The sequence below is a fragment of the Emydura macquarii genome, unplaced genomic scaffold, assembly GCF_026122565.2.
Source record: "Emydura macquarii macquarii isolate MOO-44397 ecotype Brisbane River unplaced genomic scaffold, CSIRO-AGI_Emac_v2 contig_3240, whole genome shotgun sequence".
Taxonomy (NCBI): Eukaryota; Metazoa; Chordata; order Testudines; family Chelidae; genus Emydura; species Emydura macquarii.
Window position 1 is genome coordinate 4282799 of NW_027133377.1, and position 16559 is coordinate 4299357.

The 16559-nt window shown below is 38.1% G+C and overlaps 1 protein-coding gene across 1 annotated transcript in view; it reads left to right on the forward strand.

The window, feature by feature from the left end:
• Window positions 1–16559, forward strand: part of DCDC1 (doublecortin domain containing 1) — a 383998-nt gene that overhangs the window by 175763 nt on the left and 191676 nt on the right. The window contains exons 12-13 of the mRNA XM_067532113.1: window positions 851–952; window positions 12507–12673. Of these exons, the coding sequence (XP_067388214.1) occupies window positions 851–952; window positions 12507–12673 (269 nt within the window). The remainder of the gene's footprint in view (window positions 1–850; window positions 953–12506; window positions 12674–16559) is intronic.

The following is a 16559-nucleotide window of genomic DNA, read 5'->3' on the forward strand; positions in this document are numbered from 1 at the left end:
AAATACCTTAAATTATTCATACATTTTCCTTCTTCTCCTGTTTCTTTTCTTGCTCCAAGAATGGAGTATCCTTTTGTGAATCTCCAGCAGTCAGAAGTGTATGGCATTTTACTTGAGTGGATCCATCCTGTGGGATTGGCTGGCTTTTGGCTTTTTGAACATAAAACATGATGGCATTTGTTCAGGGGCATGTGTGCATTCCACTGTATATTGTAAAGCTGTATTATATATTTAGCTATACTTACCTTAGATAGTGAAACAAACTTCAACACAGAAACAGAAACGAAACAGAATTGTCTGCAACTTACTTACGATTCTCTCATTTTTCATTTTTAAAATTTATTTGCCAAATAATTTCTACAAATAATTGATGATCTGTAGATTTTGCACAAAAAGATTGTTTTAGTTTAATATTTGAAAGAGAAAGGGTAAAATTATGAAAAGTACCTATGTGACTTAGGAGCCACAATCTAATTTTCAATAAGATTAAGGCTCCTAAATCATTTACACACTTTTGAAAATTTTACTCAAAGGTATTAACCAGCCTTCCAACATATAGGCAGGAAATGCCTATACATTTTTTTTCCAAACTCACTGGCTCAAATATTAGCACAATACATAGACGTGAACTAAATTATCAAAAGATCATATCATTTTTCAATGTGTGGTGACAACCACTGATGTTGTCCCAATCCCTCTTGGCCTTTAACTAAAATGAAGAGGAAGCTGCAAAGAAATGTTGAAGATTCTGGGTAATGTAACCCAGGATGTTAGGGACAGAATCAGTGACTGCCAATGCCTTGTTGATTTCTATAGCACAATTAACTGGAATTTAATTACTTATTTTCAGGTGTATGAAAATGGCAAAGACACAGGGGAAATCCATGTTTATATCACCAAAAGAGAGATGGAGAATAATTGTAGGAATCAACCCAGTGTTATGATGGAGAGAGTAAGTTTAAATCTTTTTATCTTGAAGTATTAAGCAATCAAAATATTAAGAATTTTAAAATTTGGAATTTTGTTCAGAAAAGTTGGAGTCTTGTAATTTTGGTTAGTGAGTAATGGGAATGGCATAGAGCCTAAGTATCTTCTTCTTATATCTCGGCCTCTGAGGCTGAGGAACATATCCCAGACTATTGTGCAGCACAGATATATGCTTTCCTCATGCTTATTTGTAGACATTCGCCTACTCTAATGATATACTACTGACTGAACTCAGCTTTCTGAGATACAATCTTGACATTTACACATGGGAAGGACTTTCAGAGGAAGACTGACAACAATATTCATACATCTGATCACCTTTAAAGAGAAAAGTGGGTTACTTACTGATGTCTGCATATACTGACATTTCTAGCCTGTAGATCATTAATAGTCCTAACATGCTGTATTGATCTACTTTTATCAGAAGCCTGATCTTGAGTAGGAACCAGTGAATTTATCCCCTGCAGTGTTACTTTTGTTTATTCCTTGTACAAACAAAGTGGTTTCTAACAGAACTAACACATGCAAAATCCTTGTCCTACCTGAAAGGCCATTTAACACTCTGTTGTTAACCAATTGGAAATGTGTGTCCAAGTTCAGAACTTTTGCTTTCAGCTCTATTGCATTTGGTTCCTTTGTGGTATAGTTTGTTCCCTCTTGCAGTTGCTTTCTCACAGAATGTCCATGACTTGTGCTGTTATGATCAATAATTTTACAATCCCACCAAGTCTCACTAGAACTTCTAAATGCCTTTTACAATACAACCTGGTCATTTGTTCTGTCTATCTTATGCATTTATGAATTTTCTCAGCTAAAAATGGATCATTAACTCTTTTGCTTGTCTAATCTCGATCAGTTGTTTTTTGGTATGTACTTGTAACTGTCAGCATGTGTGATCCTTTATAAAGTGAAGTAACAGCAGTATGGTAATAGCATAGAAATCATAGAACTTTCAGCACTTACATAAGCTGCACATCTAAATTCCTGTTTGCTTATCATCTCTATCCTGATAAAAACAGCATAATATTTTGAGAGCAAGCATGTCACTTATACATCAGTTTACCTATCTCATGGAGTATTGGGGAGATTTAATAGATCTTAGATGGTGTACACTCACATTAAGCGTTGTTGATTTATACCAGCTAAGTATTTCCCTGTTTGTACACCACTTCGACATATTAAGCACTCTATGAGTGCTAAGTGATGGTGTTATTACCAAGAGCTGACCTTGAGACAAGAGTAACAATAGGTTTAAATAATTTTAATTGTGTTATTTTGATTAAATTTATAAGAGAATATAATTCTTGTGAAAAATATTAGCTTGGTAGTTCTGGAGCCTGTAATCTAATTTTTCACAGAGACTCCTCCAATCTAGTAATTGACTGGAGGGTTACCATATTCACTGATTAGTAAGCTTCCTGGTGCCCTCCAGGCTTCTCCTACATACACCTGGAAACTGAGACATAGCCCCAGTCTGTTGCTTCTGCTCCCTTTAGATCAGGGTCTCAGAATCAACAACCTAACCTCTCTAATACACTTGGGAAGCATTCCACCTCTTAGGCCTGATAGTATCCAGTGCAGCTGTAGTCCAATGGACCTTTCTTCATAAAAGACCATTACAAGTCTTGATCTTCTTCAAGTGGGATCCTAGGAAGGACTCTAAGCACCAATCTTTGCACCTCATCCCTGCAGTCCAGAGCACCCTGGGGTGGTGGCAAAAATTAATTTAAGGAAAGCCTTTATTCGATGCAGATCTGATAAAGGTCACCTTAGCTGCATCTCTCAGAAATAAGGAAGCTTGTATGTCTGTCAAACTCCTGCCAAAGCAAGTAGTCTCCAATAGAATCCAGGGGAAGCATTAATTTTCTGTAGCTGAGAGGTGCTAGGAATCCCTTTAGGTGATCATATACTTTGTTTCCTACAATGGGAAAAGCAAGGGCCTCAAAATGTCAAAGATGAACATCTCCAGATGGGTCATTCTAGCAACTTACAAGAAGATTGGAAATCTCTTCTTTCAAGTCTCAGAGTACGCTCAACAAGATCTGTATCTACCACTTGGGGGAAAAACAAATCGAGTATCCTTTAAGGAGACCTGCAGTGCAGCTACTTGGCAACCTCTATGTACTTTCACCAGACACTACAAAGTGGATATGGCTTCTTCTTCAAATTCTGGATTTGGTAAATAGGTCTTACAGTTCCAGACTGCCATTCCCCACTGTTCCTGTATTTCATGCTGCTCTTCCCTCCCACTGTTCTTCATGGTTGGACTGCTCACTATACTCCCCAACTATCAGTTCCCAGACCAGAGGATTCTCTCTGGGAGAATAGCCAATTTGATCTTATCATAAATGTCTTCTTATAACAGAAGAATCCTCTGACCTTGGTTTATTCTGTCCCATATATGTAATTTAAATGTTTTTCCAATTGATTAGGGGTTCTTACAAGTGTTGGAAGTTCCTGATCTTCAGCTGTGATGGAGTTCCCAGGCTCATATGAGAGGAATCTGGAGGACACTAAGAATTCTACAAATGGATGCTTTTTTGTTATGGGCATGGTAATCCAGTAATCATGTCCCAGACCAGAGGATACATCTGTTATGAGAAGACATATTTGTGGTAAATTCAAGTTGTGATGCTGGCAGTGGCAGTGCCTGGCCACAATTCTTCAGTCCTATTTTGTGGGCCAGAGGTCAGTGCACTGCACATACTCATTTATTCCTTTACTTCTTTGCTAAGACTGCCAACAGGGACCTGTCTTCACTAGGGAGAGTCTCCAGATTTCCCACTACTGCTAATACTGGTTCAGCTATATCAGTGTTAGCAACATTGGGAGACCTAGTGTAGATAGTTTGTTGGTGTCCAGAATGGTTTTAAGTACTGAAGTATTGCATCCATTAGACCAGCTCAGAGTTGTGCTGCATGACACAGAGTTACAATATTGGTGGCAGCCAGTGGCCTGGCTACACTAGGGCTGTCAACATTGGTAAGACAGAGACTGTGCCTTGAGCATGAAGTTGTGATGATAGTCTTATCATTAGAGTCCTTTCATAGGGCCTGGACTGAAAGTGGCAACTCATTTCACTGAGATTCACTTTAAGCATCATCACCAGTTGTTAAAGATTCATAGATTTTTAAAAACGGAAAGGACTATTATGATAGTCCAGTCTGACCTGCATAACACAGGTAATAGAATTTCACACAGTTATTCTTACTTCAAGTTCATAACTTCTGGTTGAGCTACAGCATATCTTTTAGAACAACATTCATTGATTTAAAGACTTCAAGTGATAGAGAATCCATCATATCATTAGGTAAATTGTTCAACTAGTTAATTACCCTCACTATTAAAAATGTGCCTTATTTCTAGTCTGAATTTGTCTAACTTCAGGTTCTAACCATTGCTAACTTCAGGTTCTAACCATTTCATTTTGTTCTCTTTTTGTCTGATAGGTAAAAGAGCCTTTTAATATCAGAAATCATCTCCACATGTAGGTACTTATAGACTGTGATCAAATCAGCTCTTCATCTTCTCTTGGGTAAATTCAATAGCTCTCCTTTAGCTTCTCACTATAAGGCAGGTTTTCAAAATCTTGAATCATTCCTGTAGCTCTTTTTAATCCCTTTTGAAGTGTGGACACCAGAACTGGACACAATATTGTCTCCCTAATGTCCTGTACTTGGATAATATCACCTCTCTACTCATTGATATTCCTCCGCTTCTGTATCCAAGGGTCACATTAGCTCTTAACCAGAACCATTGGTAGCTCATGTGCAGCTGGTTATCCACCATGACTCCTTTGCAGAGTCACTGCTTTCCCGAGTACAATCCTCCATTCTGTTACTGTGACCTGCATTCTTTGTTTATAGATGTATGTATTAAAATGCATGTTGTTCAAATGAGCCCAGCTTGCCAAGTGATTCAGATTATTCTGTAAACTGACTTGTCGCTATCTTTATTTACTACTCCACTGATTTTTGTCATTGGCAAATTTTTATCAGCAATGATTTTTTAATTTGTTCCAAATAGTTGCTAAAAATATTGAATAACATTGGGTCAAGAACAAATCTCTACAGGACCCCACTAAAAACACCCTGTCATGGCTAAAGAGTGAACTGCACCTTAGGCCTGGTCTACACTGGTGGCTTAATTCGAATTAAAGTCCCTTAATTCGAATTAATTACTCCCGCATCTACACTTGCGCATTGTTAATTCGAATTAAGGAGCCTTTAAAATCAAATTAATAAAACCACCTCTGCAAGTGGATTAGCGCCTGAAGCACATCAGTTAATTCGCATTAGTGTGAGTGTGGACGCAATGGGACTTAATTCGAATTAATTGTCCTCCAGACTGTATCCCATGATGCCCCATTTCAGTACCCTCCACCAAAGCAGCCCCAGGAAGATTTAAAATTTCATTTCCTGCGGTGAATGGGTTTAAAATCCAAGCTGCGATCACCCCACCACACACACAACAAGCCCTTTGCAGTTTGACTCTTTATGGGTTTGAAAGGTCTCACCACCCCCCTTCCTGCGTGGTGAATGCGTTTTAAATGCCCAGCAAGCCCTTTGCAGTTTATCCCTTTATGGGTTTGAAAGATTTCACCACCCCCTTCCCCGTGTGGTGAATGCGTTTTAACTGCCCAGCAAGCCCTTTGCAGTTTGTCCCTTTGAAAGTTTAGCCCTTTAAAGTTTGTCCCTTTGAAAGATTTCACCACCCACCCCACTCCCCGCATGGCGAATGCGTTTTAAATGCCAGCAGTGAAAGGAAATTCTTTGCTACATTGTTTCAGTGGCCAATCATGGAAATCGATACTTTCTTAAGAGTTTATTCAAAGTGCTACATGTGGATACATTATATCATGCTTTCCATCAGTGAAATGAAAACATTTGTATCACTGTATTAATATACTAACTGACTCCGTTGTTATTTATCTTACATTCTACACACACCTGTAGAATCAAAATCAAAGGCAAGCAATATACAGGGGGTGGTGGTGGGAGCATAAAAGGCAAACAGCATACGGTTCTAAAGTAATCCAGGATAAACTGCAATGTATTTGTCATGGTCAAAATGAGAGCATAGTTCAGCTGGTTCCATGTGCCTGCAGCAATGGTGATCGGGGGAGTAAAAAAACAGCATGAAAATCCTTTTCCTGTTTGTTTGGCGGTGGGGGAAGCAGCGCTGCATCCTGGGATGATGACACTCATCACAACAGCCTCTATGGTTAGTTGCACTGTGGGATAGCTTCCCACATTGCACTGCTTTCTAATTTGAATTAAGGCTGGCCAGTGTGGACACAAGAAATGAGCACAAACACTGTAGTGTGGACAGTCTGCAGCGCTTTCTATAAATCGCTTTCTGTAATTCGAATTAAGCTAATTCGTATTTGTGCTGCGGTGTAGACATAACCTTAGGCCCCTTTTGGTCCTTCTGGAGTGTGCCCCTTAAATGACATGCCTAGTTTTCTGCCTTCTCTCTGAGCAGTACGACATGGTCCAACCACTCTGGAACTGAGTCCCCTACATGTTTCCCAACCATGGTAATACCACAGGCCCAGCTGCAGTTTGTACCTGTGCCTAGCAAATTGATTAAAGTGATTGGAAAACAGTGTCTTCATAACATAGAATTATTTATTGATTTTTTTTTTCCTTCCCCCAAAGATACAAAGCACATACACTCAGGGGCAAAGGCTTTTTTTTTTTTTTTTAAACCCTTTGCTCTTTCTTAATCTTTCCTTGTTGGCTTTTGTAAATTCCCCTCAGCCTAGATAACGCCCATCTTTGGCTGGGAAAAACAGACTGCTCTGCATGTATCATAGACTCATGGAATTATAGATTTTTAAGACAAGAAGGGACCATCATGATCATCTAGGCTGAACTCCTGCACTTTGCAGCCCACAGAATATCATCCACCCACTCCTGTAATAGACCCATAACCTCTGGCAGAGTTACTGATGTCTTCAAATAATGATTTAAAGACTTCAGGTTACTGGTAATCTGCCATTTACGCTAGTTTAAACCTGCCATTGTCCCATGCCTCATGCTGCAGAGGAAGGCAAAAAAAAAAAACCAAAAAAAAACCAGGGTCTCTGTCAATCTGATCTGGGGCAGGAAATTCCTTCCCAACCCCAAATATGGCAGTCAGTTGGAACCTGAGCATTTCGGCATGACCCAATAGCCAGACACTTGGGAAAGAATTCTCTGTAGTAACTCAGAGCCCTCCCCATCTAGTGTCCTACTGCTGGCTGTTGGGGATATTTGCTACTAGTAGTTGCAGATCAACTACATGCCATTGTAGGCAGTTTCATCATATCATCCCATCCATAAATGTATGAAGTTCAGTCTTTAAACCCTCACTGCTCCCCTTGGAAGGCTGTTCCAGAACTTCACTCCTCTGATGCTTAGAAACCTTCATCTAATTTCAAGCCTAAACTTGTTGTTGGCCAATTTATATCCATTTGTTCTTGTATCAACATTGAGGATTAATTTAAATAACTCCTCTCCCTCCCTAGTATTTATCCCTGTGATGTATTTATAGGGAGCAATCATATCTCCCCTCAGCCTTCACTTGGTTAGGTTAAATAAGCCAAGCTCTTGAAGTCTTCTCTCAGAAGGCAGGTTTTCCATTCCTCTGATAACCCTAGTACCAGTTTTCTGCACCTATTCCAGTTTGAATTCAGCTTTCTTAAACATGGGAGACCAGAACTGCATGCAGTATTCTGACTATTTCCTTGTATAATGGTACTAACACTTCCCTATCTCTCTTGGAAATACCTCTCCCGATGTATCCTAAGATTGCATTAGCCTTTTTCACAGCTGCATCACTTTGGTGGCTCATAGTCATCCTGTGATCAACCAATACACCCAGGTCTTTCTTCTCCTCCACTTTCAACAGATAGCCCAGTTTATAGAATAAATTCTTCTTGTTAGTCCCTAAGTGCAGGACTTTGCACTATTAAATTTCATCCCATATCTATTACTCCAGTTTTCCAGGTCATCCAGATCTTCTTGTATGATATTCCAGTCCTCCTCCATACTGGCAATGCTTCCCAACTTTGTGTCATCTGCAAATTTTATTAGTACACTTCCACTTTTTGTGGCAAGGTCATTAATAAAAATGTTAAATAAGGCTGTTCCCAAAACCAATCCCTGAGGAACTCCACTAGTAACCTGCTTCCAGCCTATGAGTTCACCTTTCAGCATGACCCATTATAGTCTCCCCTTTAATCAGTTCCTTATCCACCTTTCAGTTCTCTCATTAATTCTCATTTTCTCCAATGTAACTAATAATTTCCCATGTGGAACTGTATCAAATGTCATACTGAAATCCTGTAGATTAGAGCTGCTGCATTTCCTTTGTCTAAAATACCAGTTCTCTTCTCAAAGAAAGAGATCTGGTTGGTCTGGCACAATCTACCTTTTATAAAACCATGTTGTGTTTTATCCCAATTATTGTTTACCTCTATGTCCTTAACCACTTTCTATTTCAAAATTTGTTCTAAGACATTGCATACAGTTGAGATCAAAATAACAGGCCTGTAGTTTCCTGGATCACTTTTTTTCCTTTCTTAAAAATAGATTAGCAATTCTCCAGCCACATGGTATGACCCCTGAGTTTACAGATTCATTAAAAATTCTTGTTGTTGTGCTTGCAATTTCATGTGCTAGTTCCTTTAATATTCTTGGATGAAGATTATATAGGCCTCCCAATTTAGTCCTATTAAGTTGTTTGAGTTTGACTTCCACCTTGGAAGCCATACTAACTTACTTTGCAGAAGCAGCTGCCTCCCTCTCCAACTGACCTGATGCAGCAATAAAGTCGGGAGAGGTTTGCTTAATTGCTTGGCTGCTTAAACTGTGGCAATAGGAAAATAGGGAATTTTGTTGCCTGTCGTGAGCTATCACCTCCCCTTTCTCTGTATACGGGATGGGGAGGGGAGGAATATAGGATTTCGAAGACAGAGAAGCAGCCTCATAGGCTATGAACTGCAGACAGCTGCTTTCCCATCTTTGAGATCCTATATACCGTACACATGCACACACACAGACACTCCTGAGAGGCACTCTGAGATAGCGTGCTGCTGCAGGTGCGGTGCAGATGCGGATACCGTTAAAAGACAGAGTGTGGATTGCGGGTCAGATACAAGGTGATTCTTGCGGATGTGGATTGGATGCAGATCCGCGTTTTTGTATTTGTGCAGGGCTCTATCAATGATGCCAATACTCTAGTTGAAGAACACACTAGGATTTTTGCATTATATAAAAAAAATGTAGGGTTACAACTGAAGAGAGAAATGTTGTGAATATCAAAATGATCAGTATTATACATTTTGTACTATAGTAACAAAACCAACTGTACTGTAATGACCATGCTGACTCGCTAGTCAGGGTGTGTCTTTGATGGGTCCAGGACGGTGAGGACACTCTTCTCTGCTCTCACCAGGTGGGGCAAGGAGGGGGAGACCTCAGGCATGAGCAGCTGGAGCAGTACTGCATGTGATCCCATAGTTCTTCATCCCCCTCCTGCTGGCCTGCAGCATGTATATATGGGTAAAGGGAAAGGTGCTGCCTCTGTCTTGTTTCCGCCATTCCTTTAGTGTCTCACCCCTGTCCCTCTCTGCCACATGACAATATTATATGGTATCTAGCTAGAGGAGACAATCCTTCCCACTTCTGCTGAGCAGCGGGCCATGATGGGGTCCGACCCGCTGATTGGGTCTCACCTGGTGGGGGGAGGGAGGAGATTCTGTTTGTTGCTACTGTCAAAAAGCCATTTTGGGCTCTGTTCCAGACCTATTCTCCTCCTTATCTGGTGAGCTTGATCACTTACGATGCTGGGGGTAGGCTAATTGCTGAGTTTTGTTTGGAATCTGAAAGGGATTTTTCCCATATGGCAAAATTGGCAAACTGCTGTATGGGTTTTTTTTCCACTTTCCATCCTGCATCCCTGAAAGTCCAGTTTTGGCGGGTTAAATAACATTTACCTCAACGTTGGTGGGTTCCAGTGCAGTTGGTGCATTAAAAAGAGTCCAATGTGAAGTCCCTGTAACAAAACTGGTAGTTTTGGCATGTGCCCAGAGCACAACATTGCATGGCAAGGGGGTATGTCTCCATGTTGCATGCATCAAGTGGCTCCCCTCATCTCGTTTATTCTTCCTCCTGCATGGAGGAATAGGTTGGGATTCTGGTTCCAGTCAGGGTCCCTTCGCATATTTTACAAAGTCATACTGTACACAGTAGGGAAACTGTGTTGACGTCTACTTTATTGTAAGACTCTCTGCAATAAGGCATTGCCTGCACTTGCGGCGGTGTGTAGGTCTAACTTCATGCCGCAGTAAAAAGCAGGCTGTGTACACGCTGTGGTGTGTAGCTACACTTGGCAGTGAAAGGCTCTGGCAAGGGGCGAGGCAGCAGGACAGAGGGACTGCTAAATATTGCAATGTAGACAAGGGAGGCACTGCTTGGGCATGTAGAGAGCTATGTACTGTTTATGCCCTAAGGTATTGATGTGTCTTTACGCTACTCGCCTAAGCAGTGCCTCACTGTCTACAATGCAACTTATTTCAGTGCTAGGAGGCTTGCAGTGTCTGTACTCTACACACAGGCTGTATCTACACTTAAGGCAAAATGCCCATACCAATGTCTGTAAGCATTTTATCATGTTAAATTATCTGTACTCAGTGATCACCTCTCCAGCACAACCAGAGACCACTCCAAATTGCTCCTAGATATAGCAGCATCTTCCCTTAGGAGAATGGTTTAAATGCTTTAGACATCTGTGCCCCTACTGTTCCCAATACATGTAACCTATGAGTTTTTGCAGAGGAGACAGCACTTTCCATAGTTCTGTGCATTACTTTGAACTTTTATGTTAAAACACCAGACAGAAGTTAAATATGATAAACTTAACAGGCTTTATTCTCATTAACACTAAAAACCCTTTACATTCTCTGACAGTGTAAAGAGGCCTCAAATTAAGTGTAAATATAATTTATTCCCACATTGAGACTTTTTTACATTGCCAGAGCCATGTAAAAGGAGCCTTAGTGTAAATAAGAATCAGTCTCCGGTTGTTTATTTCATCTATGCCTATGGATAATTGGCAGACAGATCAATAATTCAGCTACAAGTAAGCTATATTAAAATATTTAAGTGTTTGTTTTCAAAACAATAATATAAGATTTAGTGACCAGTAAATATGTTTTAAATGTATGGGATTTCCTTCAGCTTTTCAAGAAGAATTCTTGGCTACCCTCTACTAAAAGTTGCACCTGAACTGCTAAATTTCCTCATGTCCTGTTTTAGTAGATGGTGAGTCTAGTCAACATGCAAGTTTCGATAATACTGACAAAATTTCGAAGTATATTAACCAAGGTCCACTGTTATGCCAAGTACTTAATCACCCCCTTAGCTGCCACATACTTTTAATTCTTCCTTCCCCACAGCCTACCCAAATGAGACAAGCAAAAAAAAAAAAAAAAAAAAAAAAAAAAAAAGTGCTTAAATGCATAATTTGGCATTAAGAATATTGACATTAATACTGGCATTAAGTTACTGAGAACTTTTATCTCATGCTCTGGCTTCCCCAGCTTGCCCCCATACTGAGCATGCCTCTTTAGTATCTCCAATAGGTGTTAAAGGAGCAAGCAACTCAATGTTGTGTTCAATGGCAGGAGCTGGCAAGGAAAACAGAATGTGAGTGTGTGTGCAAGGAAAGTACTTTCCTGTAGGCACAGTGACAAAAGGGAGGGGGAGTGGACTGGAGTGAATACGATGTTCAAGGCAACCATGAAATGGCAAATTGCCCACAGAATTTGCAGTCCAGTAATGTTTGCCGCAGAACTGAGCCTGAAGTTGCCACAAATTTGTAAAGGTCCTGCCTACAGAGCAGAAGTGAAGACTAAAGTGCAGTCATGTAAAATCAAATAAAGTTCAGAACTAGAGATGTGAACCAACTTCTGAAAAAGGAACAATGCAATACATAAACATCTTATATTCACAGAGTTGCTAATTATGGCTATTCTGGCAGGGGCAAGTTAACAGACACAGTACAGAAATTGTTAAATGAGGCTTACAATATTGTTGTTCAGCTATTGATCACCTATGGTTTGGCAGGAGGGTGGAGAGCACTCATTGTAAAACTTGAACAAGCTCAGTAAAAACATGAGCAAAATGTAGCTCCAAATGTGGGCAGGAAAAACATAACCTTTATAAAGAGAGCTGTTATAGAATGTAGAAGCTAAATGCTTGTTCTGTACAACTGTCACATCTGCTTTCAGTTTCTGTGCCAAAGGGTCAGAGCTCAATCATAATCCTGTTGCACCCCCTGCCGGTTAAAAGCCTGTGCTCATTTTGTTATTTTACACTGAGATAAACATCGCAGTCATTTCACACTTCTTTTAACATTCTATATGAATTTAATTATCATTTGTTTGGACTTCATTTGTTATGGAGTACAAACAATTTATTACAGATGTTCACTTTTTTAGTTTGTTTATTTGTTTGCTTTGTCCTTGCCAGTTGCTGCATATGATTCACCAAAAACTACAACATTCTGCAGACTTCAGACCATCAGGCCTCAATCTTGTTCCTGCTCGGCTTTTTGATGAGAAAGGACAAGAAATTAAAAACCCACTTTTACTGAAGAATGAGCAAAAAATTTGGTTTTCTTATGGTAGAGATTACAGGTAGGAGCTAAATGTTTATCTGTGTGACAGTCAGCAATCTTTTCGTTGTCAAACTAATGTAAGAGGAAGTTTGATAACCTCCAGGTAAAACCCCTTTTATTTTTATTTTAAATTCCAAGAAAATTTCAGAGGTCTTGTTTGAGGCAGTATTGTTTGTGGAATATGACATCTCTGTCTCTGACTTTCTGTCTTAATGCCTTGTCATAGTTCTTGATGTCTGCCTGTCAGCACAGCAAGAGGGATTTTTTCATGTCTGAATAGTCACCTTAATGATAGCAGATGGAAACACCACAGGGGGTCTAAGCCCATCACACTGTCATTGTCATAGACTGCCCTGACCTGTTTCCACTCCTCTATTTTTTTGTCCCTTTTTAAAGGAGAAATGGATGGTAATTGAAAAGGATCTTAAGCAAGATTTATGAAGCAGTAGACAACATGATTCCCCACTATCTCTCTCTGTTTTCACAAATAAAGTCTTAACCTCTTAAGCACCAATGACGGTAGAGTGAAAGATAAATTGGTAAAGCTTGTAAAGACTGGCCTACCAAAGTTTTTTTTTAAAAAGGAAATACTCTGGTTGTGTTATCTTCTAATAATTTCTGGAGATGTTTGAAGGATGCTTATGTTTTTACTTTTGATCATTCTTGCAAAAAATGATTTTATTTCCTGAGGAAAAAGTGGCTGCTCTACATATTTATTCACTGCTGTGCTAGCTTATTGAAATCTTGTTGAATTATTGTGAAATTGTGTGTATTGACAGGATACATCTGGGATCCTGTCTAAAACTGGTTGTAAAGAACCTTTAGCTCATTTTTGTACTGTATTACAAATTGAAGATTACTTTCTCAATTAAGTTCATATAATTTGATGCTTTTTTCTGGTTAAACTATAAGCAGGTAGAATTGAGTTTAGGATTTTTTATGATTTTTGTTCAGAAGAACTGAACGATCATTATGGTTGGTAATGGCAAAGCAATGCAGCAGTAAAATGCTGAAAGAGATTTTAAAAATGTGTTGTATAATATGGTGTTTAATAACCCACTTTTGTTCATTACACTGGAAAATATTCAAGAGCTAGAGGATTCTTTCGATCGAAACTAAGCCCAAATAGTGAGAGAACTGTGATGTTAATGCAATTAACTTACTGTAAATTCAGAAGTGTAAAGAATACCTGAAACGCTGATTTCAAGATAATGTACAACCTGTTTAACACATTGCAGAAATTCTTTCCATGATTCAATAGACTTTTAAACAAAAAAGTACTTAAACATGTTTTAGACCAAATAATTTACAGAATACTTGCTAAAGATATTTTGAGTTTTATCACTAGCAACCTTCAAGACAATTTAATTACATTATGACTAGAATATAGCTGCATTCTTGGAAAAGTGGTATCAATTATTGTTTACTAAGTACCTTCCTTAGTTACTTGGAAGCAGATTAAAGATAAAGAATTTGATTAAATCTGTGATGACATCATACTTATTTTTATTTTGAAATGGATCAAAGTGATAATGAAGAAGAAGAAAGAGAAAATTAGAATAATCCCTTGAATAACATTATGTGGAATATTGTATTTAAATGAGAATTAGACAGACCGGGCCACATTTTTACAGGTATTTAGGTGCCTAAGGATGCAACTGGGTGCATAACAGGATTATCAGAAGTGATTAGGTGCCTAAATTCCATTTATATCAATGGGTGTTAGGTGCCTAGGTGCTTTTGAGAATCCTATTAGATGCTTATCCACATCTTTAAGCATCTAAATATATTTACAGATCTGGCTCCTAATTCTTAGCTGGTCAAGACCATGATATTTATCTAGAATCCTATAGAACACAGATTTAATGTTGGCATTTTCTAACTATTTGGGCTAAGAATTTCCTGTATTCAGATTGGTAAAACACTATGAGACTCATCCTGTAGTTCTTACTCAGGCTAACCACCCATTGAGGTCAATAATTGAATAGTCATTTATCAATAATTCAGTTTGTTTTACTGATAAGATTTGGCAATTATTATGAGTTTTTCTGGTCTTATATTTTGAAACTTAGTGAACTATTTCTAGCATTTTAACATGATTTTGCAAGCTTTGAAAACAGTTTACCTTTTCCATTTATTCCATAGAAGCAGTTTGTTTATCCTCTACTCTTTGACGTCTGTGTTTGAATAGTGCCTAGCACAACGAGACTCCTATTCTGATTGGGGGTTTGGGCACTGCAATAGAATAAATTATTAATAATGATAATAAAATTTGTGGGGCAGTCTGAAAACTGTAAAACATATAAGACATAGTATAAACTTCATATGTAATGTTTTGCACAGAGCTCATATTCACTTGTATGTATTCAGCAGCAGATAAGAATACAGTCATGTGATGAATACCTGGTCAAGCTTTCTAATTTTTATTTTAACAAACAACAATCTATTTTTTCTTTTCATACTAATTCTTTACAGTTCTATTCTGCTGGGAACAGGGTTATGCCAGATTTATGGCAAGTCTCTGGATGTACAGCACAATCTGAAAAAGTGATTGAGTAGTTTACTGATGACATTTCACTTTTTCTATGTATTATGACAGATTAAATTTTTGTACAAACAGTTCCTGTATTAAACTGTTACATCCCAAATGGATAACTTGTCACTGAGGTCATTCTTGAAATAAATAGAAAATACCACCATTGTTTTTAGTGTACTAGAAAATGGCTTCTATTAGCCATTCTTTATACATCTTCAAATTGCCTGCTTTAAGTTAATAGAATATAATATTTGATAATTTCAATAAAAAATGGATAATAGACTACAACGTGATAAATAACAATTGACATTTATATTGGTCTGATTTTAAAATTGATTTTCCTTTTTCTAATTTCTCAAACTGTTGCTTCCCTCAAAAGCAGAAGTAGGAAAGTATGCAAATAGCATACATTTTGTTATAGGTGTGTTTTGACATAGTTTCAGAATTGTTGTTCAGTGCATTAATGTTTTCTTTGTTTAAAGTGACATTGACAGCTCACAACAATGAAATAAAAGCATTTTAGTGAAGTTGACCTGCCCCCTGAAATAAAAAAACAACCATATAAACCACAAACCCTTAGCCAAGATCTCTGATTGTTTAATTGTTTTTTTCCTTTGTTGATGTGTAAAAGACCCAAATGAATAACAGGGAAAACTGATTGACTTACAGTGGAAACAGTGAAACTGACTATGCAAAAAGTGCTATCAAAAGCACAAAGTAAACAAATTGGAAAAGAAAAAGAGAAAATATATTTCTCTCTCATTTATTTCAGTTTACTTATCCTAGCTCTTACTTGTAAGTACAAATATAAATATGGAAATAGGATTTTAAAGTTGAGTGTCCCTTCAAAAGAAACTGCTAATAAGAGTATAAGTGTGTAAGTAACTCATGTTGTATTAGATTTTAATGTAATGTTGCTTACCACTATGAGACCTATAAAGTAATATATCAGTATAAAAGGTGATCTACTGATCACAGTCCTCTTTGGATTTCTCAACATTAAGGTTCAGCTAGTTAAACAAACTAGTATTTATTATTGTATTTTGACAAAATAATACATAATTTATCACTGTTTTCAAAATATATTTATATGATTTAGTTACCGTTCATGAACATTAATCTATAATGTTATTCCATTATCTTTAGATGATTACCTGGGTGCTGATCATAATACTGATTTCTTTCTCTCCAAATAGTTGATTTATTCCTGGAGAAGAGCTAATATTGCAAGACTAATTCAATTTGGTTGCTGTCCATTAACCTATAGATTAATAAAGATAAGAAAATGGCTGTGAGAGAATTAGTATTTGAGATGGAAGCACCTGAACTGAAGCCAGAGAGTGGCTACTAGATTACTAATGTTTCTTTC